This window comes from Crocodylus porosus, unplaced genomic scaffold (assembly GCF_001723895.1).
Source record: "Crocodylus porosus isolate Cpor-Errol unplaced genomic scaffold, CroPor_comp1, whole genome shotgun sequence".
NCBI classification, from domain to species: Eukaryota; Metazoa; Chordata; order Crocodylia; family Crocodylidae; genus Crocodylus; species Crocodylus porosus.
This window is the reverse complement of record NW_017728949.1, coordinates 21,153,668-21,176,992: the sequence shown is the minus strand read 5'-3', so window position 1 is coordinate 21,176,992 and position 23,325 is coordinate 21,153,668. Positions and strand designations below refer to the sequence as shown.

Genomic DNA, 23,325 nt, shown 5'->3' with positions numbered 1-23,325 from the left:
GACAGGCCCTATGAGGAGAGACTGAGGGACCTGAACCTGTTCAGCCTCAGCAAAAGGAGGCTGAGGGGGGACCTAGTGGCTGCCTACAAACTCATCAGGGGAGTTCATTAGCAAGTAGGAAGAGCCTTTTTCTCCCCAGCACCACCTGGGGTGACAAGGAACAATGGTAATAAGATGATTGAGAATAGGCTTAGGTTAGAGATCAGAAGGCAATATTTTAGTTAGGGTGGCCAAAATTTTGAACCAACTTCCCAGGGAAGTGGTCCTTGTCCCTACCCTGGGCAAATTCAAAAAGAGGTTAGATGATCACGTGTCTGGATCCCTCGCCTGTGCTGTCTGGGGTCTTGTGAACCCAGCATTCATTCCTGCCTGTGGCAGGGGGTCAGGCTAGATGATCTGTTCAGGTCCCTCCTGACCCTAGCTGCTTTGAAACTATGAATACACACTACCCTGTGTTTTATGAATGGCCATAACTTCAGTGAAGAAACACCACCGGCTGCTCTGCCTGGCAGAGCAGTCCTGCACAGGGATTCCCATGGCCCTAGAGGTCCTCACCCTATCCTACATCCCTGATGCTACAGGAGGGACTTGGCTGTTCCCCCACTTCCAAAGTGAACCTGAGTCTACCACAGCTTGTGCGAGTCACTCTCTCACTTGTGCACCTTTAGAGAGTAAATAGCATCATCTACCCTTCGCCCTCCCCAGGCCAAAACAGCCGCTTCAAGCGGCCAGACTATGGCAGCAGGTCAGCTCTGTCCCCGCTCGGACTTGTGAAGTGGCTGCACAGAGGCCCGAGCCGTCCCCGCGGGGTAAGGGCCTACAGCAGCTCGGCTCCCGCCGCGCACGTGCAGCGCCGCCCCAGCTCCCACCAGCAGCAGAGCCCGGTGCCTCCGGCATCCTTCGTCACGAGGCGTGGAAGCAGCTCCGCTCACGTGACCACTCTTCTGACGCTCTCCAGGGTCTCCGCTGCAGCGGCTCCCGAGGGAGCCACCATCTTTAATGAGGGCAGCCTCCCGGAAGAGCAATGTGTCGCGGGGAGGGAGCAGCCGCCATTTTGTTGGCATCACGCGTATTGACAGCAGCGGGCGACGGGAGCCATTTTGAAGAAGGGAAAAGCGCCTACCTTAGCCGCTCTTGCTAAGTTCAGGAGAAAGGTAAAGCGTCCGGGTGCAGCGGGAGCCACTGTAGCTTCACCCCCCACCCCCCGGCTCACGGTCGGGCCCGGGCTGCCGTCCCCAGGGCAAGTGCCCGCCAGGGACTGGACGCGAGGCGAGGGGACGGGAGTGGCGGTTTCACTTTCGCAGCGGCCGCGGGACAGGAGCCCCCGCGGGACGTTTCGCTGCGGAACACAAGCGGCGGCCGGAGCTGGGGAACGGGCCCGTGCCCCGCCAGGCCCGAACGGGAAGCGGGGCGACCCCTGGACGCGGGGCCCGGGCTGGAGCTTAAGAAATAACAAGCAGTAAACAAAGGCGCAGCCGGGCTCAGAGCTGCGGGTGGACGCCGCCCTGGGGCCGCTCCTTCCCCGGGCCTGGCTGAGGCTTGCCCTGCTCGTGCCCCCGCCTTCCTGTCCTTGCTCTGCGCTCCCTGTCCTGTCCTTTTCCCTTCCCTCTGCAGCTGGATCCCTTGCCTGTGCTTCGGTCACTGCTCTTTCTCCCTCTCCAGCCTGATCCCTTGCTTGGCTCTCTCCCTCCTGCACAATCTGTTGCCCTGCCCTCCTGGCTGCTTTATCTACACTTTATTCCCTGCTGGAGTTGTGTGCCAAGTAACAGCAAGGAACATGCATGCCAGGGGCTGGTTGCCCCTAGTGTAATTAGCGGAGGGGGGAGAGTGGATCTGTTTTGCAGGGACACGCAACATGAAGCTGTTCTTTGCTTTCTGCTTTGCTGGATCTTCGGTCACACCAGGCTTCTCAGTCTCTACCAGTTTATTAAAAAACTAACAGGCAGATTGCTTTGTAATCATGTCAAGTGTCTTTCTCTGTACATCTCCCCTCATGATTTGAGACTGGAATGCAGCACCGGTAGACAAGTCAGGGCAACATTGGGACAGTTGTGTCCAACCACAACATGTGACTGTTAGGCTGCAATTTGAATGTCACATTTTGTTCTGTGAAGCTAAATAGAAACTTAAATGTATTTTTGCGTTACCCCTTTGGGACACAATTTGCTTTCAGCTGCTCTTTTTGAAGTAAGAGGGAGGCTGTACCCTATGAGTCACAAGAACCAGACATTTATCATTTCCCAGACTCCAAGACTCTTCTAGGAAGGAGTTATGCATGACAAGATCAGTGGGTTGTGGCTGACTGAACAGAAATAGTTGGGCTGACAAAATCTAGCTACTGAGAGTCAGTCATTTTTCCCCTGTGAACCTGGGACATCCCCTGCTACAGATATAGAGGTGAACAGCCTGACTGTGTCTTTTCTCTGTTGGGTGTAATAAGCACACCCAGAATTTATTTTCCCAGTCCCTAATATTGCTGATAGTAACCAGAGTTAGAGCTCCCCAGGAACCTTACACTTACAGCAGAGATTCAGGGAACAGGAACAACTTTCCCTGGTCTAGAATTGCATTAACATGTTTGGAAGAGTAGAGCCAATGGCATTTTGAGGTGCAGCCATGTTAGCTGATTTTAGGTGAGACTTATCCCATCTGGAGTGAACAGTGTAGATGTGATGCCGTAGGTGCAGGGGATGTTGGGCATAGAGAGCACAGGGTCATGCCCATTGTACCCAGCTTGTTTTGGCCAGTGCACTCTGCATCAGAGTTTTGGTATAGTTAATCAGTAAATTGAGGGACAGAGTAAAGCCTAAAGACTTCTTGCAATAATAATGAATCAGAAAGTTACAGGGACTGCTTAATTATGAGGGTCCAAGGATATTGACACAGGACACACTATGCTGCTTTTCCAAGTGTTTGTTTCACAGTCCACCTTTGCCACCTAGTAATTCAGTAGCTTTTCTTGCTGCCAGGTAAGGATACTAAAATGGCAAGAAGCCCTAGGTTATAAATCTCAGTGGGTTTGTTCTTAATTGCATTAGCTGCCTGTTGCCAGGGTGGGAACTATGCCAAGGGGTGGGTATACAACTGATTAAACGAAATGAAGGAAATAATTCCATGCTACTACACTTACTGAAGGGACAGTGCTGCATCTTCAGGTTCTTTGCAGAATAATGGATCTGTCTTATGGCCCATGTGGATGGGTTATGTCAGTTGTGCAGTTACATCCCTGTACTGACTGCTTTGTTTAATGAGTATAGGGTAGTGTGTTTTTCAGTGTTCATGGCCATAAACTGGGAGCTCCATGCAGGTGAATCCATGTGACCACATAGAGTTCTTTATGGAAATCAGGACCCTGTGTACTTAACAGAGGACTGAGACATCTAAGAGTTTTTCCTGGTAGTTAATGCTTTGTCCATGATTTGAACCCATTGCATGTAAACACAGAAAGGAAGCTCAGTCTCAGACTTATTTGATCTTTGGCCTGGGAAGATTTTGTATTTTGGGGGATGCAAATAGTGTGGCATATCATCACATATGACACGACATGCATTTTTTTAGGGGTGCACCAGTAGAGATTTGGGGGGGGTGATACCGATAGCCGATTTTTAAGGAGGCATATTGGCTAATACTGATCTGATTTCCAATACAGCTGTGTGCAGCTAGCTGGTAGTCTGTTGTGGTGAAAGGGAATCAGGGAGGGAAGGAGCATAGGGGGTGCAGGTCAAGGTCTCCTGAGGTGAGGGAAGGAGTAGGGCTGGAGTAGGTGGACCAGGCACGGCATGGAGCTGCGGCTTGTTTGGGAGGCATGGGGAAGGGGTGGGAGCTCCCACTGCTGAACGCCGCTCGTCCAGGATCCGCTCATCCGGGGGGTGGCGGCAGTGTTCCTTCAGGTCTGGGTGGGGCAGGACAGGCAAGTTGCAGCTGCAAGCTGGGGTCTGCATTGCACTCAGGGTGGGCAACAGTGGCGCTGGGAGGGGGCTATGGGAGAGGAGCTGCAGCCACCCCAAAATTTTGCCATAACCCCCTCCCAGTGCCACCACTGCCCTCCCCAAGCACAGCACAGCCCGCAGCTGCAGCCCACCCTGCCCCATGTAGATCAAGGAGCACACACCCTCCCCTGCAAGCCCTCCAGGACAAGCAGCATGCAGCAGTGGGAGCCACCCCCTTCAGACAAACTGCGGCTCCATCCTGCTGGGGTGGCGCAGTGCTTATGCCAGTCCCACTCCCTCCCTCACCACGGGGGACCTTGATCTGCCCCCCATCACCTCTTCTTTCCCCCCACCCCTTTCACTACAACAGACTTACCAGCGTCATGCAGGACTCCATGCTGGCAGGCTGTGCTCCTCACTGCCTATATGCTGTGCTGCAGCTGTGCCTATGCACAGGTATTTATTCAGCCAAATTATTGGCCACATCAGGCCATTTTTTGATGTAGTCAATTTTCTTTATATCAGTGCCAACCCGATAGAGGTGCACTGATGCATCGGTCCAATAATTTTTTTCCGGTTAAAGAGAAACTAGGAGCTTTGGTAATATGCAAGAGGACTAGTGCTTTATTATTCAGTTTAAGCAAACCAAGTATAACTATTAGAATGTGCACTAATTTGCTAAATTATATATTAAGTTTAAAAAGCACAACAAACTAGGGAAAAATAGTCAAAAGATATTGTGTCATTTATCCTGTAGTCATTATGGTTAAATGTATGTCTCTTACTCAGACTGGGCATCTTTATGGTGCATCCAATACTTCACTTTCAGTCATTTCTACATCTGAGTTAATGATACAACACCTGAGTTAATGTTTCTAGTTAGAGTTAAAACAGTCTGCAGGGCTGTGAAATAGAGGAGAGACATTACCAGGAATGAGTAACAGGCAGCAAAATTACATAGGGAAGCATAGTTTGAGGAGTGAAACATGAAGACCCTTAAAAATGAGAGAGGGTCATAACACCTGTGGAGTGGAGAAAGATTAGCAGGAATCAGAGCGATGATACTGAGCCAAGAAGTCGATTGACTTTCTCAGTACTGTCTAAAAAGAAATGCCAGTGCCCTTTCAGGAAGTTGGTTTTAAAGTTTGCGTGGAGCAGAAATCAAAGGCGGGTTGCAATTACACCCTCCTGGATCTGCCCTTAATCCGTAGTATATTTGTGAAAATTAAAAAATATGGCTGATGGATAAAAGAAGGTTAATGGTTTGCAACTTGGAGTTGTGTCCAACAGGAAATGGGCTGAGATCGACTCTCTCATATTCTCTCCCTCCCTCCACATATACATAAGTAAACATGGATGTAGATATATGCATACATACATACATACATACCCATATATATAGGTTGGATACAAACTTTTGACTACTTTGGTCTTTGTCTGAATTTGTATCTCTAATATAGCAGTGATTAAATGGCCTCTTAAAACCTTAGTGATAGAATCGCATCTTAGATCAAAGATTCAGTTTCAGCTTTAAATAAAATTGGCTTTTAACATTAATCAGGAGTTTTTTGTGAAGAGTAGATAATAGGCATTATTAGTAAAAGTGGGAGTTCATGATGTAAACATTTTGTTTTAAAGAGCAGATAAAGAAAATTCCAGTGGAAATGTATGAATACTTTTTTTTGCATTTGAAAAATGAGCTCTGTTGGGAAATCCCTTTTTAATAAAAGGTACTAATATATGAAGGCTGGGATTTTTTTAAAAGATTCAAAGGGAATAAAACGTCTAGAGCTGAGATTCAAGATGAGTTGGAATCTTGGTTCCAGTAGGCTATTTTGAAAAACCTAGGAGTAGTTCTTAAGATGGTGACTTTCAAATGGCCATACTTTTTTGTGCCAGTACTCATTTGGCTGCAATGTTATTTAAGAACATCAATAATATTCCTCCTTTCTCTTTGGAATCCCCACATGTTTCTTTCTGAGCTGGAAATTAGCTGAAGATTTTTCCCGTCAGAAAACTATGCAAGTCAAATTGTGACACATTGAGTGGGAATTTCCTCTACCTATGGTAGAGTCATGAAGATTTCCCCACCCCCGTTCCATTCTTACCCAATAAAAAATAGTGATGTATTTGTGCATGTACATGAGTTTCTTTCTGTACAAGTGTGTGGGCTTGGGCATATGTTATTTCAAGGCAGAGGAGGGTGGGGGTTTACCATGTATCAGCTGCTACACAGATGCTGTCCGTGTACACACTGTACTCTTTCATAAATGGAAGTTAATCCATGGTATTTTAGCTTTCAGCACAATTAGTTTTCATTTACCACAGGGTAAGAGCAGACACATGTGGTTATCATGGAGTATCTGTTGCACAGTAAAACTCTATCATTCTTTGCCTCAGGATCATTTGTGTCCATGCCTTGTGTGTTTGTGTAAAAACACGTATGAACATATGTTTGTGGGTATATATATGTGTGTGTATATATAGAAAATTCCTGATAATAAATGCAGATTTTCCATAAAAATGTTTTTCTTTAAATTTTTCTCAGTTAGCTCTAAATATATGTATAATCTGTCATATTTAACAGAGCATTGTGGAGGGGCAGTCTCTGTTGACATTCAAACACATTTTTCTCTCATTGTAGTTTTTGCTTGAGTCTGTGTTGTGGAGCCAGGCTGGGAGTGAATTTTTCTAAACTTAGCAAATAGAAATGAAGCAACTTGTGCTTTATTCCTGTGGATTACTAAGTGGCATGAAATGATGGACAAAGTGTTTTATTCCGGTGTTTACTATATATTTAAAAAATGAAAAGCCATGTTATGGAGGCTTTCTGTTGGCATAGCATTCCTTAGTATTGTGCAGTGATGGCAGCTTTGTGATGGTGCATTTTCTTTTACATGTGTACTGCTAGCATTATGGTGATACAAAATGCTCCTAAGGAAACACGGTGTATTCATTTCAGAGCTGCTCAGCATCTAGAGCTGTCACTTAGTTACAAATGAATATTTGACATTCTTTAAAACTAGGCCAAAGGGCTTTGTGAGGGTTAGGGACTTGGTTACAAACAGCTTGGATTTCATCTGTGCTGCAATGCAGGGTTTTATTTTAGCTGTTACCATGTCTTCCAAAATGGTTGTTTTTTTTAGGGGTGTTAGTAAGTACATTCTTCCTTTCCAGTTTTCTACTGCTGCTTTGAAAAGTAGGATTTTTGGCGTAGGTAAGGATCCAACTTGTGTTGTAATCTAATATCATTTAAACCTGGTCTCAGTAAGGTTGTGACGCATTCTTTAAACCTTTGGCCACTATTCCTGTTGTTTTTACCAGCCTGATAATGATAGTGAGACTTCTAAGGTAGAAACAATTCTAGAACAGACTTTAACATACAGAAAATATGAGTTAGTGTAAACAATGGTATCAAGGCTGAGTATACCTTGATAGTGAATTGACTCATGGGTTTAAAGAGTCATTGCTTTTATTCCTTTTCTGGTTCAAGGTATAAATATAGATCAGTGATTCCCAATCAGTGAATTCTTTTAAGGGGGCCTGTTGGGGCCTTTGTAGGTTCTTTGCAACATAATTGCTCTGTAATTTTTCTATAGTCAAGAAACAAGCATGAAAGGTTAGAACTAATATTTTCCAAAGGGTGCCTTGAGTCTAATGCGTGGGTGGGGTGCCTTGAGTCTGAAAAGGTTGAGAGCCACTGGCACAGATGTTTAATTTCTTGAAGGAAATACCTGTCATATTTTAAAAGAATCTGTGAGTGAAGAAGATAGTTTAAATCTCAGTTCATTTCATTTTGGAACTACTTGCTGTATGAAGTAGTATCTATGATGTGTTTGATTTCCAAATACCATATATAGAGTAAATGACTTCCAACATGTGTTAGAAAAAAAGGTGGAGGGGGGTGTTGAAAAGTTGTACATTAAAACATCTGTTAATTTAGGGACATGTATTGTAACTCAGTTCTTCAGAAACAACAACGTATGTATCCTCATGATGTCCTTGTGAGGGACAATGCTGATAGACAGGAAGTCGAGATGGAGAGAGAGGTTTGTGGCAGCATTAACTGAATGCAGATTTCCAGGATCCCTGTCCAGCTCTTTAATCACGATATCTTTCTTACACTCTAAACATTTAGGGCCTCTTTTAAAATGATTAAACATAAAGGGTATAAACAAAAAGAAATGTAAACTGTTAAAAAGACAGGACATGGCCCAGTCACACACCCTTAGAGATTTAAGTTAAATTTATGTATTGAGGGAAAAGATTCTTTTAAAAAAATCACTTATTGTAGAATGTCTGTAATTTTGCACCAGAAATAAAAGAACTCATTGTGGGTTACAGAATTTTGTGAACTAGTTTTTGGTTGGCTATATCTGTTGAAAGAGATAATAGTGGTGAAGTGTGTCACATCATTGAATATACTTCCAAATAAATGTTTCTTATTTTTTACAAGGGTTTTTTAGTTTGAATGTAGACATGCTATTCCTTGTTTGCCTAAGAGTTGCTGTGATTACTAGACAATTCTCTGTCACAGTTAAAAAGTATTGAGACTTCTGTTGGGTTTCTTTCTTTTCTGAAAGAAAAACAAGTTTAAGTTTTTTTTTATCTCCCTGGATATGAACACTTCATTTTTAAAAGGTTTCTTATTTATCTGTACTCAGTTGGGGCTGCAGTTTCTTGTTTCACTTCCTATGGAATTTTTACAGACTTACGTAATTAAGGTTGTTTAACTTTAAGTGGAGTTCATTCTCTGCTAAGTCTAATCTACTAAGTACTTTTGGTTCCATAATGAAATGCTGGGCAGCCCCTTCAAGAATATTGGATCTTTGTAAGTAAATTCAGCAATTTGATTGGAACTTGACTGTCTCAAATCAGAAGCATTTGCTGAGAACTCATATGGTAAATCATTATTTCAGAACCTGTAATTCTCTTCTGCAGAACTTCCGTATTTAAAAACTCATCCAATTAAGATCAACAGCCAGTGAAACGGTGCTAAAAATGGACTTCAGGATATGTTGGCTTCCTGTTTAAAACACAAAGAAGCCTTGTAAACTTAAAGGTGCACCAACTTGGGATGACAAATTGCCAAGTGCCAGCTGCCCTCATTCACCAGATTGAGCAAGAATTGGATGAAGATGAAAAGGAGATGATGCTCTTCTTGTGCCGGGACTTCATTCCTGATCTACCGAGTGCAGACCTCCGAGAGCTTCTAGGGGCTTTGAATGAGAGGGGAAAGCTGTCATACCTTGGCTTGTCTGAGCTGTTATACAGAGTTAAGAGATTTGACTTGCTGAAGAGGTCTCTGAAGACTCAGAAAGCAGCAGTGGAAGCTGATCTGGCCAAGTATCCTAGATTGGTCTCTGATTACAGGTAATGCATGCATTTCCCTTTTCAAAGGTAGCTTGTTTGTTCAGCTGTTTTCTTGGTCTTTTTATAACAGAAAAAGATACAATTTAAAGGTTAAAAAAACAAGGGAAAAGAGAATTCTGCAAAATTATAAAAGGCTTAGAGCCTTTTAGAGCTATGCTGTTAAAAGGACTGGTATCACACTTGTTTGTCTTCCAGTTTCATAGCAGGAAATCTATACATTAAGAAATAGGGACCAGTGATGCTTTTGTAGCCAGAAGGAAGATGAATGTAGATATGAACAGATAGAAAAGTTCTTCTGTAGCAAGGGTGATCAGCCTGTGGCACAAGTACCACAGCCAGCTTCTGTGTGGCAAGTTGCAGTTTTTTGCGTGGGGGGAGTGGAGATGGTTGGCACAGTTGGCAGATAGGGCAGGGAGCAGAAAGCAGAGCAGCAGGTTAGACAAGGAGCACAGGATAGGAAGTAGAAAGCAGAGCAACATATGAGGCAGGGGAAGGGGATCAGAATGGGGCTTGGAGAGGGTGTGGGTCTAATTCGTAGCATTCCTTCCAAAAAAGTTGACCCCCTCTTCTCTCCAGCAGCACTACATTTGGTGAACTTTTTCATCACTTTGACTTTATCTAATTTTGGGCCATGTGAGTCTGCAGTGTGCTGGATAGTTCCCAGCAGCTTACCGCCAATTGCTTTATTGTGTCTGATTTTAAATGGCCCGAAGTGAAAGCTATGCTGTTTTTTTTCCTGGGGATACATTTCTACAGAGAAATACTCTTCTCTATTAGGAGATTTTTCCTGCTCCTCAATCACCGTACCTTCAGCTTGTGTTGGTGGGTTGCTGTCATTGCTGAAGGCTGAATGTTGAGGGCTTTTGTAGTTTGATTAAAGGAAGAATACTTTTATAGTTCAAGGTGAGTACAGCTTGTATCCCATCTAGCCTACCTTGGCTCTGGTACATAAGAAAATCATTTCCTAATGCAGTGACTATAGCATATTTAGTCCAAATGGGAAGTCATCATGTTTTTGCCTCTTGTTCCCAGCTTTTCCCATTTTAATCTGTACTGTATCCTGAGCAATTGCTGTGACTTAACATTGTGTAAGCTTCGTATTTGTAGTTCTGGAACTAGAATGTGCAGGTCTGGCTCAGGCTATTGCTGTCTTGTTCTGTTTAAACCTGCTCATAAAGTCATTGTGTAACAGGAGGAAGGTCTAGTTGAACTGTGAGCACTATCACCTTGTATGCTACTTATTAGTCCACTAATAATTCTTATCGTCAGTACTTAGGATATTAATGATGTACTCTTCATGATCATGTACTCTCAATGATGTTAAGAGTACACCATTAGAGTTCATCTCTGAACGGTGACTAAAGACAGATTGTTCACATGAAGTGGAAGCATTTGAGAATCAAGTGGGGAGAAAATCCTGACATCTGTGAGGTGAATACATCTCTGTGATTTGTTTTCTGATTGCCTTTAGATTCCTGAAACAATGGTAAATCTTATCGTTGTAATATGTGGGTCTTGAATGACAACTGGTATGTCTGCACTGCAGTCCCAGAAGTAACTGCAGTGTACTGATATCTCAGCTAGCTATGACAGCATGGAGTTCAATAAATAGATTAATTTACCCCACTGAATGTCAGTGCTGCCATGGCTATATTGCTAGCAGTATCTGAGCAGTCTTGTTTAAAGCTTCCTTGGGGATATCTGTGGTCTAGTACATTCTGCAATATGTAAGCATGCCCAAGGTCATCCAAACATCAGTGCCAAAACTAGGAATAAACTGAACACAACAAAATTTCAAGTCTCTTTTGGCAACTAGACCTTCCTTCTACCTACAGATTGTACCTGCTGAGAGATCCATGTGCTGATGAACAGGAATTGCTATTTTTTAATCGGAGAGTAGAGTGGAACAGGGACTGTCCTATAATTTGGTTAGGAATAAAATGTGGAGAGGATTTCAGTAGAACTAGGATCTGACTGACAGTTAATATCTTGGAAATGGCTGATCTGTCTTTCAGGGTGTTAATGGTAGAGCTCAATGAGCAGCTGGATAAAAAAGAAGTGAATTCTCTCATTTTCCTGCTCAAAGATTATGTACCACGCATGAAGATGGCAAAAGACAAGGTAACTTTTCTTTTTGTATTTCCATATTGATGTTTCCTCTTTCCTCCAAAGTGGAATAGGAAAATGAGGGACTAAAGCTAAATAAGATACTAATTAAGAAAATGACATGCAGAAAAAAGGAAGAAAAAGATTGAAAGGAAAGAAAGAGTAGGAAGAGGTACACAGAAATAAGAAAGTTTGAAAGGAAAGAGAACCCATTAAAATTCAAAGGATGGACCTGTAAGTAAGATCCAGAAAAATGAGAAGAGGAGAAAATAAAGAATGCTTTATGTAATGGCACTACTAGTAGAAATAAAGCCTCTCTCCTCTTAAAATAACTGCCTGTTGAAAGCATGTACATGATCCCATCCATTCCCAATAGATATAAATGTGGAATATATTCAGGACTGTGATGATCATGTCCCTTTGTGTTCATGCCCTGTTTTATTTATTAAACCAACCTTATCATTCTTTCATCAAAACTTCTCTTCCTCTATTCAAAGGGGTTTGGTAGTTGAGAGATGATGAATCTGTCCTCACGTAACACAAGGTTATTTCGGAAGTTTGTTTTTTTGGTCTTTGAGGCTTTCTAACAGGAGGGAGGAAGGGGTGGGTGCTGATAAATCCCCCAGAGCTTTTTTTGCACCGTGGTATTTGAAGCAAGGTTCCCAGTGACTGGCTGAGCATCAGCAAGGAAATGCAAAACTATTTCCTCAAAAACTAACTGGGTTTCTTTAAGAGCAGTGCACTTTAGCTAGCAGCTCAGAGTGATATGACACCAAGAACTCTTGTCTAGTCCAGACTATCAGTTATATAAATGCTTAGGACCAGGATATCAAACATATAGCCCATAGGCCAGATCTGGCCAGTGGAGCCTCATAGTCCCCAGTGACCCCAGGGCTGCCCCACATGCTGCATTGAACTGGCCCTGCACACCCAGAATACATGCTGCATGCAGTGCCCACTGAGACTGGATCCTAGGCTGTGAGGCTGGTCCCAGGCTGTGCCATTCATGGCACTCACAGGGGCCAAGGCTAAGGCTATGCAAACCTCTGGGGCCAGGTTTTGGGCTGGGCTGACTATGGCGCCTGCTGGGACCAGGTCCTGAATTGCAGCACCTGCTGGGGCTTGGTCCTTGGGGGTGTGCTGACCACAGTGCTTGGACTGCAGCCTGGGTCCCAGGCCATGTGGCCCACTTGACCTGGTGTCCTAAACCAGCACATTGGATCAGACATGTGGGCAGGAGGGTCCATGGGCATGATCCAGCCTGTGGACTGGCCCTGTACCACCTATCCAGTCCAGGGAGCCAGATGAGTTTAATACCCCGGCTTAAAATGAGTTATATCCATAGTGCCTAGGATTAAAGTAAAATCTGCAGTGTTTCCTATGGTGTTATATTTGGCTAATGAGGACAGACTTATTCTTCCCAGAGCTGCTGATAGGAAGCAAAACAGTAGCACTGCAGTTTGTAAGTCTTTTTTTGCCATGTCATAGAGTTTTCTGGCTGTTGTGATTGATCTGGAGAAACAAAATATGGTGGCCCCTAATGAGCTGGAGCTGATTGAAGAATGTTTGCACAACATTCACAGGATAGACCTGAAGAAAAAGATCCAAAAATACAAACAGGAAGGTAAGATGCACTTGCATCTTTTTGCACCTCAAAAGTTGAATAGCTCCATTAATATGAGTCAGACATGCCTGGGGATGAAGATATTGGATTGCATTTTAGAAGTATCTTCACATGTAAAGGAACTAAACTTAGTCTTAAGAAATGTTTCCATTAATTACATTAGCAGTGATATTCAGAGAACTATAACTTTGTTCTTCATTTTCTATATATAGTGGTGCACGCTTACAGTATTATGTGTTAGCATTGTGCTGTAGTACCATGCCACAGTGTACTTAGAATCTCAGTCAAGCCTTGACTGGAAATCTTCTTGCCATTTTATGTTAAGGGGCATGCATAATAGAGGGGGGAAGCCTCTGTGTTCACATACATGTGTTTTAATAACTGTCCAACAAAACTTAAAATCCTAGTATTTAAAATAAACATTTTGCATCTGTGATGTTCTTCAACACTTCATTAACTTGAAAAGTGGTACTTGAGATACAATCTTTAGAGTTGGATTGTTTTTTGTTTCGGGCAGTGATAACTTTTTTATTGTTTAAGGTAGTAGTCTTCTGTACTGTCCACAGATCTCTTTATATTTAGCTGAACTTGTGCCTTAGTTTTTAATATAAAGTTCTCCTAACTTGCTGACCAGCATATTATTCATTTTGTCTTAAGTGTTACCTTTAGTGGTATTTGCATATGATAAGCTGGCACATGCATCATGAGTTGGCAAGAATTCTAATGAAAAAATTATATTCAATAGTAAGTATGAGGAAAATTCCACTTTTGATAAAACAAACATATGGAGGCATCTACATTTGTATTTATTAGATTTGTCTCTCCTTATAAGGGACAACAGAGTATATTCTGTTTCAAGGCTTTATTAGATTATATGGGACTATTTATGCACATGCATGTTTTTATGGAGAAGCTGATTATCTCACCATTATTTACTATAAGCTGGTCTTGCACTAGTGCCTAGGAAACTCAGTCATGGGCCAGAACTATGTTGTATAAAGACATGCTTACCTTGAGGAGAAAATTGTGCTTTAATAACTATCAGTAATTTCATGTCTGGACAATTTTCAGCTCTGATGGCTCCCAGCAGTGCCCAGCCAATGTATATAAATGCACTTCAGGCATCTCTTCCTAACCTGACTCTCGTGGACCCTCCATATTCTTCAGGGGTAAGTGTGCAATAAATCAACCACATTCATGGGTTGTCTATAAAGGCTGCCAGAAGTAAGAAGGAATTGATCTTCTAAGAAGTTGGAGAGTAAGAGAATTAAAATTTAAGTACTGTTAGTACTTAAAAGATAATGCATTGCTTGATTTGTCTAATCTATCTTAGCTGCTGGTTGGGAATCTCACCTTGCCTTTCTAACTAAAATGAAACTCCTGTTAAAATCACTGGGTCTTTTTCCATGAGTTAGGAGTAGAAAATATAGCTCTTGATGCTTTTGTATGGCTGTCAGACTTTGAGGAACCAAAGGAAAACTACTTTTCCCATTGACTGTCAGAAGTTAACAGTTGTGCTTTGTCACTGAGAAAAGAAATTGTCCTTTGGTTTCCCCATGAAGTTAGTGTCTGATTTGATCTGTTACCTTGAGTGAATGTGAAAAGTCAGCCTCAAGTACTTCTAAATGACTAGGAACTGGATCATGACATATGCAATTTGAACTTTCCTAATGTAGTCCCTTTTCCCGTAGAAGAATATTAATCTTTGTAAATGTAATATGCACTATATATATCCTTATATAAAGTAGTATAGACACAAAATATAGAAAGGTAGATTTTATATATCATACTGTATGCCTACATTCACAATATTCTACATGATTAGTATATACTATTTTTATATCATTTTTACATATATACACAACTTCCAAAGCAATGTCCTTTTCTATTGTCATTTTGCTGTGGGGCAGTAGGGGGTTTGCAGATGCAAGGTGCAGTGGGAAGGGGTTGTGGGTGCATCATGCAGCATGGGACACCTGCACTGATACATGGTCTAGTGCAGTGTTTCCTATCCAGTGTGCTGTGGCACAAAAGTGTGCCATCAGAAATGAACATGAGTTTTGCATTGGCATTGAGCTACAATAGGTATAAGGATGGGGAATGCCTTAACAGGTGTGCCGCAGAAAATTTTTATTAATGTAAGTATGCCATGGGCTGGAAAATGTTGGGAAACATTGCTCTAGTGGGGGGGTGAAATCATTGGCACGTAAGTGCAGTCGTGGGAGAGGGTCATGGGCATACACTGCTGCTGTAGGGAAGTGTCCATGAGGCGTGCAGCCTAGGGGTGTCTGCAGCTCAATTTGGTGCAGCCCGTGGGACATGCCTCCTTCCCTCCTGCAGTGCAGCCTGTGGTACTGCAGCCATCAGCAGCTTAGAAGGTGGGCAGCTGTGCTTTACTGAAAGCATTTCCAGTTTTCCAAGGCATGAGCTGCTTTGATTGCTCTTCATATAATACTTGTCCCTTTCTAAGCGAGGGCAAAGGCTTTTTTGCATCAAAAGTTGATACTGTGGTTAGTTAATAGAGGAACAGAAAGATATTTTTTTGTTTGTTTGTTTTTTAGATATGGAATATGAACAAAGAACACTCTTTAAATGGACAGCATGCCATTCAAAGTAAGACCCCCCTGTTTGGAATTTTATTAACAAAAAGACCTAAGCTGTTTACTTCCTAGTGTTAAGGGACTGGCTTAATAGTGTTAATGACCTGCCACTCCACTTGACAACAGTGGGTGTCTACAATTACTGAATACTTCTGAAATTTGGTATTAGTCTACATATATATAAAAGGCTTTGTCTGTCTGTCTGTCTGGCTGTAACACTCTTGGAACACTCTGATTGGTTATCTCGGCAGCCAATCACAATGTGTACTGAAACAACCAATCAGAGTGCTCTGCACAGGTGGACATGGACAGGTGAGGGGGGGCAATGCGTGGCCAGATGCGGAACAGTGACAGCGCAAACTGGTGGCTGGCAGTGGTGGCCATTGTGTGCAAACTCCCTTCCCCCCAGCTCATGGGAGGTGGCAGTGGCATGGGGAGGGGGGTGCGCAGTGCTCTGTCACCCCCCCCAATCATTCTTGATGGGCAATATACTGGTTTTCTATATTAATTCACATCACTTATTGCCACACTGAAACTTACAAAGCATTGGATACTCTTCAGCATTTCTTGGCTAAACCAGTCATATTCCACTGTTGCATTTTGCAAATTATTTTTTCTTTTGGTGATTAGCGCCTGTAAGAATGCAAAGCAAAAATCTTGGATTATATTACTCCATTTGTAATCATGGAATTCTTATGTAGTGAGTATTATGAATTTTTATAGCAAGAAATGATACACTAAGCATTTATGCACATAATGTTATCATTCTCATAGGAAGCCAATGTGTGTATAATTTGCACTCTAGATTTTCATAATAATACCTTTTTTCCTCATTATATATGTCAAAAATAATTCCTTACTGTGTCTGCTTTAGCATGCATAAAACAAAAAGTTAAAAACAGCTAACTATTGATAAATAGTCACTGATGGCTAATTAGTCATTCTTAGCGCAGGGGCATCAAAAATGTGGCCTGTGGAATGGATATAGTCTGCCATGCTCTTAGAGGGGCTGGGAATTCAAGGGCAGGGCCCATCACCAAAATCCAAGGTGCCAGAGCCCTTTTGGTCAGCAACTGGAAGTGAGCAATGGCCATGTTAATTTCCCCACAGGAGCCCCCTGGTCTGGATCTAACCCAGAGAACAGGCGAGTTTAACACCCCTGCCTTAGACTGATGAATGAACCAGATTTTACTGTACATCTTTGGGTGCATCTACGTAAGACGCTAACTGCGCAGTAGAGTAAGTCTGTTGTGCGTTGATGCACAATAGTAATTCTTTTGTGCAAAAACTGTACTAATTAATCTATTGCGCATTAGCATCACCAAAACACCATTCATCTGCCCTACTGCGCAGTAGCGCTGATTACAACACATTGAGTTGGTACATGTTATTACAGGTACTAAACAATGCACTGTAATTACAGCGATTAATGAATGCGTAGCTGCATCCATTGCCATGTACACAAACTATTTAAATAAGTGATTTATTTATGCAAAGAGAGAGCTAGAAAGTTGGGAAGAAATCCTGCTTTCACTCACTTATCAAAGAATCAGTGTAACCTAGATTAAAATGGATTTTCAGGTATTTTTGTCTGAGTAGACATTAGTATAAATTAGGACTTAGTATTGGCCTTTTGGCTAAGATCAAGTGTTATTAACTAGGAAACAGAATTTTGTACTACTAAATTTGCTTTTTTTTTTTCTTTCCTTGTAATATTCTGTTTCTTTTTTTTAAATAGAAGGATGTCTCTTGTTATTTTCATTCAAATTAACCAAATGAGTTCTGATCAAAAACATTTCCGATTAGAAAGCCAAGCTGGAGAAAAACAAAACTGGGTCAGCTAACTAAAATGAGAGATTTTAATTAACAGACATTGTAAGAGGGTAACTTTTTAATAGATATGGTTATGACTCAAAATTGTTCCTCGGCACATACCTGTGAGCTGGATTTGGAAAGCAAAGTTAACCTTCAGATTCCAGTGTATAAATGGACTGGCTAACTTTTTTAAAATGGAATGTTTTGTTTGGGAAAAGTGCTGATTTGATATTCCTGCATGCTAATGTCTTGTTAGGCCCAGGACAGGAACAACATAACTGGCAACATTGCAGGTACCTTCCCACTGCCCTACCAATATGCATTCATCTTGGTAGGACCTTACTTACAATTGTGCAAAGTTTCAACTAGCATTCTGACTTAGATTTTTCACTCAAATCTCACTTGAATTTTTTTTTTAAACTTGCATAATAACTTAGAGAGAATGAACAGGCCTGGTAGTGATAGGTCTTTTGCAGGAAAAAAATGATTACTTTTTAATTTTTATTTTACTTTGCATTTAAAGAAATGTCACTAAAATCCACAGTATAATATTTTGCCTAAATACTGAGAATAACTATGTTGTGTGTTGCAGCAGCACCAGTCCATGTGTCAATACAGGAATCAGGAATAGCTTCACCTCAGGTAAAAAAAAAAAAAAAAAAAAGAAAGAAAGAAAAAGAAAAAAATAATGTACACGTTAAGCTCTTTGTCTGATGTTTTTGAAGACATCTTTAACTTCCATACAGACAAAGCTGAATACATACATTCTCCTTTTGCACTATTATCTTCTAGCACATCTGATAGGATCAATCAGTTGTGCTTGTGGGAAATATACTAATTGTACGCTAAAGTCCAAGGCAGGTGAGTCTGGCCTAAAGTTAGCATTTTTACGTTGCTTGTTCAACCCCATGAAAGGCAACTAGGTTTCATAGAGTGAAGGATAGAAGTTAGCCCTGTAATAATAGAATGAAATAAAATCCATAAACCAGTGTCTCCTGAACTTTCCCGTCACAGAAAGCAGTTGGTCCTTTCAGTGTGTCTGCTGTAGGATCTTCACATATACTTTTGCTAGCTACTCTGTGCCAAACTGATGGGGCAAGGCAGCAAGGGGCCACTTCTGTGGGTAAGCAAAGTTAAAAAGGAGCAAGTCTGTAGACTGGAGGACCAAACACAGCAATGTAGTAAATATTTGTCCTTTCACTTATTTCAGGTGCCTGATGATCAGTACAGAATGCAGAGTCAGCCTTTAGGAATATGTCTGATTATAGATTGTATTGGCAATGACACAGGTAGGTCTCAAGAACATAAAGTCCTTTACTTCACTATCCTCCAAGATGGGGGATAATTCAGTATAAAGAATGTGGCTGGCTGGATTACGTGTCAAGTGTGAAAATGTATCCTGAAAAAGTAACATCAGGTCTTATTAGACAACTAGTCTATGTGTTCTTTATTGCTTATTTTAAAGTAGTGTCAGAATGGGGCCGCCTTGTTTCACTGTACATAAACATAGTGAGAGAGAGTCCCTGCAGCAAAGAGCTTATAGTCTTAATGAATGGGACAGATCAAATGAAAGGAGGAAAGTGGAGGCTCAGAGAAGGGCAGTACCTTGCCCAGTTTTGCACAACAAGTCAGTTGCAATTGTGCACTTCAGGAAATAGTCTTACTGAACAGCACAAAAATGTGAATAGCTGAAGGCATACGACCTTTGTTCATGACTCAGCTGGGCTTCCTTTGTATATTGTACATCTTATCGGAAACTGACATCATAACTTTAGAGAGAAGGAAAATGGTTTCCTTTTTAAATGTCCTCTTTTTAGGCAGTTTTGTGTATAAAGCTCAATATAGAAAATACCCAGGTTAAAACTGGTATTTTTCAGAAGGCCTTTGAAAAGCTCCATGTGATAGATTCTTGCCCAAATAAAAATTTCACTCGGGCTTGGAACACACAAGTGGCTATCTACAGAAAATAGAGAAGATTTGCAGTCAATGCTGATTTAAGCCTGAGGCGTATAGTAGGAGAGGATCTGCGTGCAAATCTCCACTTTTTATTGTCATTAATGATTCAGGAAGACCAATCAAATTTCTGTGATACTTACATTTCCTGATGTAATTTTGGAAAATGGTAACTGCAAAGTACACGAGCACAGGAAGTGAAATAGGACATACAAATGATAAATGGAAACTTAGGGTGATGTAAAACAAGCTATTCTGGTAGCTACCCTGTGAGGTCACTTACAGCTGGAAGTGATTCCAGTTTTTGCCGTTCTACAAAGGAGAGAGAGTTAAGATTAATGTACTTTGAACTAAACGTATACAAGTGCCTTTGATTGCAGGTTGAGTGGCCTCCTTCCTAATGAGATACAGGAGGCAGAAGTGGAACAGGAAAACAGGATTTGTTCACACCCTTAAAGGCTGAAGGGTAGAGTCTTTGTCCACATTTCTGATGCCTGCATTGCCTCTGGCAAAAGTCAGGAAGAGGTATAAGGAGGAGTTGCTGGGGTCAAGGCTAAGTTATTCAACCTTCCACATTTCTATCCCTCTGCCAGAAAAAAATGGCCCAGGCCAAAATGGAAAGAGGAAATAAATTCAGCATCTCCAGGACCATAAGCCCTGCACTACTTCCTGAGTGCCTAAGGCCTCAGTGTCCACACTTCTCCTGCTACAATGGCTTCTGCAGTGCTGGTTACATTTTTTTATACAAAAAATCAGTGGCATAGTGAATATTTGAGAGCAGCATGGAAAAAAAAAACTGAACATAAAAATAGCGTAGCAGGTAGCCTGTCAGTCAGAGTTACTATGCATAGAGAGTGCAGTAAAACAAAAACTAAAACAAAAAAACCTTGACCACAACAAAGCTCCAGGTTGGCAGTCCAGAGCAGCATAGGGAGCACAGGGCTCAATGGTGGGATTTTCCTCCTACAGACCTCAGCTCTTCTGAACTGAAGAAGGCTGTTTTTGGCAGTAGGCTTGGATAGTATTTAGAGGTGTTGGACTAAGGAGATTTCCTGTTCCCATGTACCTACAGAGGCCTAGAAAGAATGACATCTCCACTTGGTCAGTAGATGTAATGCAAAGGAAGAACTGGGGCTCTTTGGACCTTCATGCTTTTTGTCCTCAATGGGCTCATCTACATGTTCATTAATGTGCTGTAGTTACTGCACATTAAGCTTAGTACTAAATGAATGCACAGTAACTGGCACTACTGCACAGTAGTGATGGTGCACAGGTTTTTTTAGATGCTGTCTGCACAGTAGCCTAATACTACTGTCCTGTAGAGTATTAGCATGTGTTTTGCCTGGCATGTTACTACATAGTGTTATTAGGCTGCTAAAAAGGAAGACCTGCTTTCTCTGGCTGTCTTCATTATGCTTATAAGATTCAAGTGACAGGCATCTGACATTGCTTAGGCATAGGTTTAGAAGAGTCCTGATTATTATAGAGCAGGAATGTCAGAGAGACAGTCCCTGGACAGGACCTGGGTTGCAAAGCCTCTTTATCTGCCCTGGTGCTGGCCCTGGGTCTCATAATGGACCCAAGTGGCATGCATCTGACTGGCCCCTCACACAGGGCACAGGGTGTGTCGCAGGCAGTGCCATTCCAGCCATTTTGGGACGGTGGTGCCTGCTTTTTTGTATGGGGCACCAACTGCACTTAGTGCCTGCTCTGGCTCATCTGGGATGTTAGCCACATGCAACGTAGGTCCTGCCTGGAGTGTAGTCCCAGACTTGCCAGAGCAGACACTAGATCCTGCACATGGGAGCAGGGGGTGTCTGTGGGTCCCCCGCACACTGGATCCACAACTGCTCTGGCTGTTCATCCCATTCATCAACCCTGTTATAGACAGAGCACGTCACAAACTCTGACATTTAATATCTAAAAATCTTCTCAGACAAAAAAAGGAAAATAGGACTAACTGCTAGAGCTATGTCTGCTGTTACCAGCATGTAGTGTGGAAGCTCAGAGTTAATCTGAGCCAAAGTTAGGTGCTGTTACATTGAGTTATTGCCCAGATAATTGGAAATGACACACAGTCATTATTAATTCATCACACTCTCAAGTCAAACCCAGGCACCTTCTTCTGGAACGTTGGACTGCCAGGTTCTATCCTTGCATCCTTTGGTTTGCAAAATGATTTGATAGAGGGAAGAGGATTTTTTTAGGTGGTGACAAAAGATATGAATAGAAGGCAAAGTGTTGCTCATAATTTGGGGGGTTTATTAATTATTGTCGAACTAGGAAACATGTAATGTGGCCTTCAGATCTCTTTGTCACGTTTTTGACCTTTGTTAATTTTTCACTTTGAAGTTGCTCCATTCAAAACTCTCAGCCCATTTTACAGACACAAAACAGAAAAGTAAACTACCACTGTTTTGGGTTTTTAATTGAATAAGCATGCACTGAATTATTCAGTGTCTGTGTATGTGTGTGTGCTAGGTTGACACAGATATGTTTGTGTTTTGTGTACATACAAAAATATTTTTCGTAAGAATAGATCACAGTAGAATATTCCAATCAAGTGTATATTGCCTTTCATAGATAGATGGTAGGGTCAGAAGGGACCTTAGGAGATCACTGAGTCCGGCCCCCTGCTCTGGGCAGGAAAGAGTGCTGGGGTCAGATGACCCCAGCTGGGTGCCTGTCTAGCCTCCTCTTAAAGACCCCCAAGGTAGGGGAGAGCAGCACCTCCCTTGGAAGCCCATTCCAGATTTTGGCAACCCTTACTGTAAAGAAGCCATTGTTCCTAGTTATTCCAAGGGGTGCCCTGCTAAACAAAGCGCCTCTTATTCCTGCCTGTCCCCCCTGATTTAATTTGTAGGCAGCTGCAAAATCACCTCTCAGTCTTCTCTTGTGGAGGCTAAAGAGATCCAGGGCCCTCAATCTCTCCTCGTAGGGCTTTGCCTGCAGGCTCTCCTCTGGACCCTTTCAAGGTTGTCCCCATCCCCCTTAGTTTCCTTCTCTTAAAGTTCAAAAAAGAATTTTTACTCTTCTTTGATTAGGCAATCTCTTACCATTTGTGAGAGTTTGAAAAAATACCAGGGTGGATAAAAATCAACAATTAAAAAAAATAAATAAAAATCAGATTTTTTTTTTTATTTAATCATTTTTTTTTGTTAAGATGCTTTAAAAAAAAACCCCCTAATTTCAGATAGTTTTAATATAAGATATGTTAAAGCTCGAAGATATCATCATGGAATAGGGATTATAACTTCTAATTATATATTATTTCAGACAATATATTCATGTAACCTTTTATAAAAGTTGTGTGGCACGCCAGTTGGGGGCACTTCTGCACTTAGCTGCCCACCTCACTATGCCCAAACAAAAACCATGCTTTGGGTGTCTCCCTGGGGGTGCGTACATTCAGCCACACCCCACCCTGGAGTGCACCCGCAAGCCTGGGGTAACCATTGCTACCACCCGGGCCTGGGTCTTTGTTAGGGCTCTGTGCAGTCAGGGTACACAGACCCTGTAGACCTTGGGAGTGCTTTTAACCCACTGTGGTACTTTGGGGTGCTTCCTTTTAGCCTGATGCATTCAGAAGTAGCCTCTTGTACTAGAGGAAAGTAAAAAACCCACACCCACCTTAGCCAGCCGAGCAAAGGGGGCTCTAAAGGCTATCCTCACCGTCATAAGCATTACAGCAAGGCATGCTATAACAGTTGGCGTTATTGATCAAAGAGGGAGGAAGGAATACAAAACAACGGAAAATTAATAGAAAACCTGCTTGAGCAAATGGAGGAAAGGAAGCAAGAGAGCACAGCAGGCCTCCTGGCTCTCCAGGGACCTAGCAGACCTCCTGAGGCTAAAAAGAAAGGCCTACAAAGGATGGAGGACTGGATTCACCTCCAAGGAGGATTATTCTGCACTGGTCTGGTCC

At 42.2% G+C, this 23,325-nt stretch overlaps 1 protein-coding gene across 3 annotated transcripts in view; it reads left to right on the top strand.

Moving 5' to 3' along the window:
* Positions 1 to 964: 964 nt before the first annotated feature.
* Positions 965 to 23,325, top strand: part of CFLAR (CASP8 and FADD like apoptosis regulator) — a 31,603-nt gene continuing 9,242 nt past the window's right edge. Inside the window, exons 1-8 of one of the 3 annotated variants that reach the window (XM_019553869.1) lie at positions 965 to 1,154; positions 8,871 to 9,302; positions 11,318 to 11,423; positions 12,897 to 13,032; positions 14,104 to 14,201; positions 15,594 to 15,645; positions 18,040 to 18,089; positions 18,658 to 18,736. In XM_019553869.1, the coding sequence (XP_019409414.1) occupies positions 9,007 to 9,302; positions 11,318 to 11,423; positions 12,897 to 13,032; positions 14,104 to 14,201; positions 15,594 to 15,645; positions 18,040 to 18,089; positions 18,658 to 18,736 (817 nt within the window). In that variant the 5' untranslated portion in view covers positions 965 to 1,154; positions 8,871 to 9,006. Of the gene's footprint in view, positions 1,155 to 6,423; positions 9,303 to 11,317; positions 11,424 to 12,896; positions 13,033 to 14,103; positions 14,202 to 15,593; positions 15,646 to 18,039; positions 18,090 to 18,657; positions 18,737 to 23,325 lie in introns of those variants that run through there. The other 2 variants (XM_019553871.1, XM_019553870.1) reach the window with 2 other exon arrangements.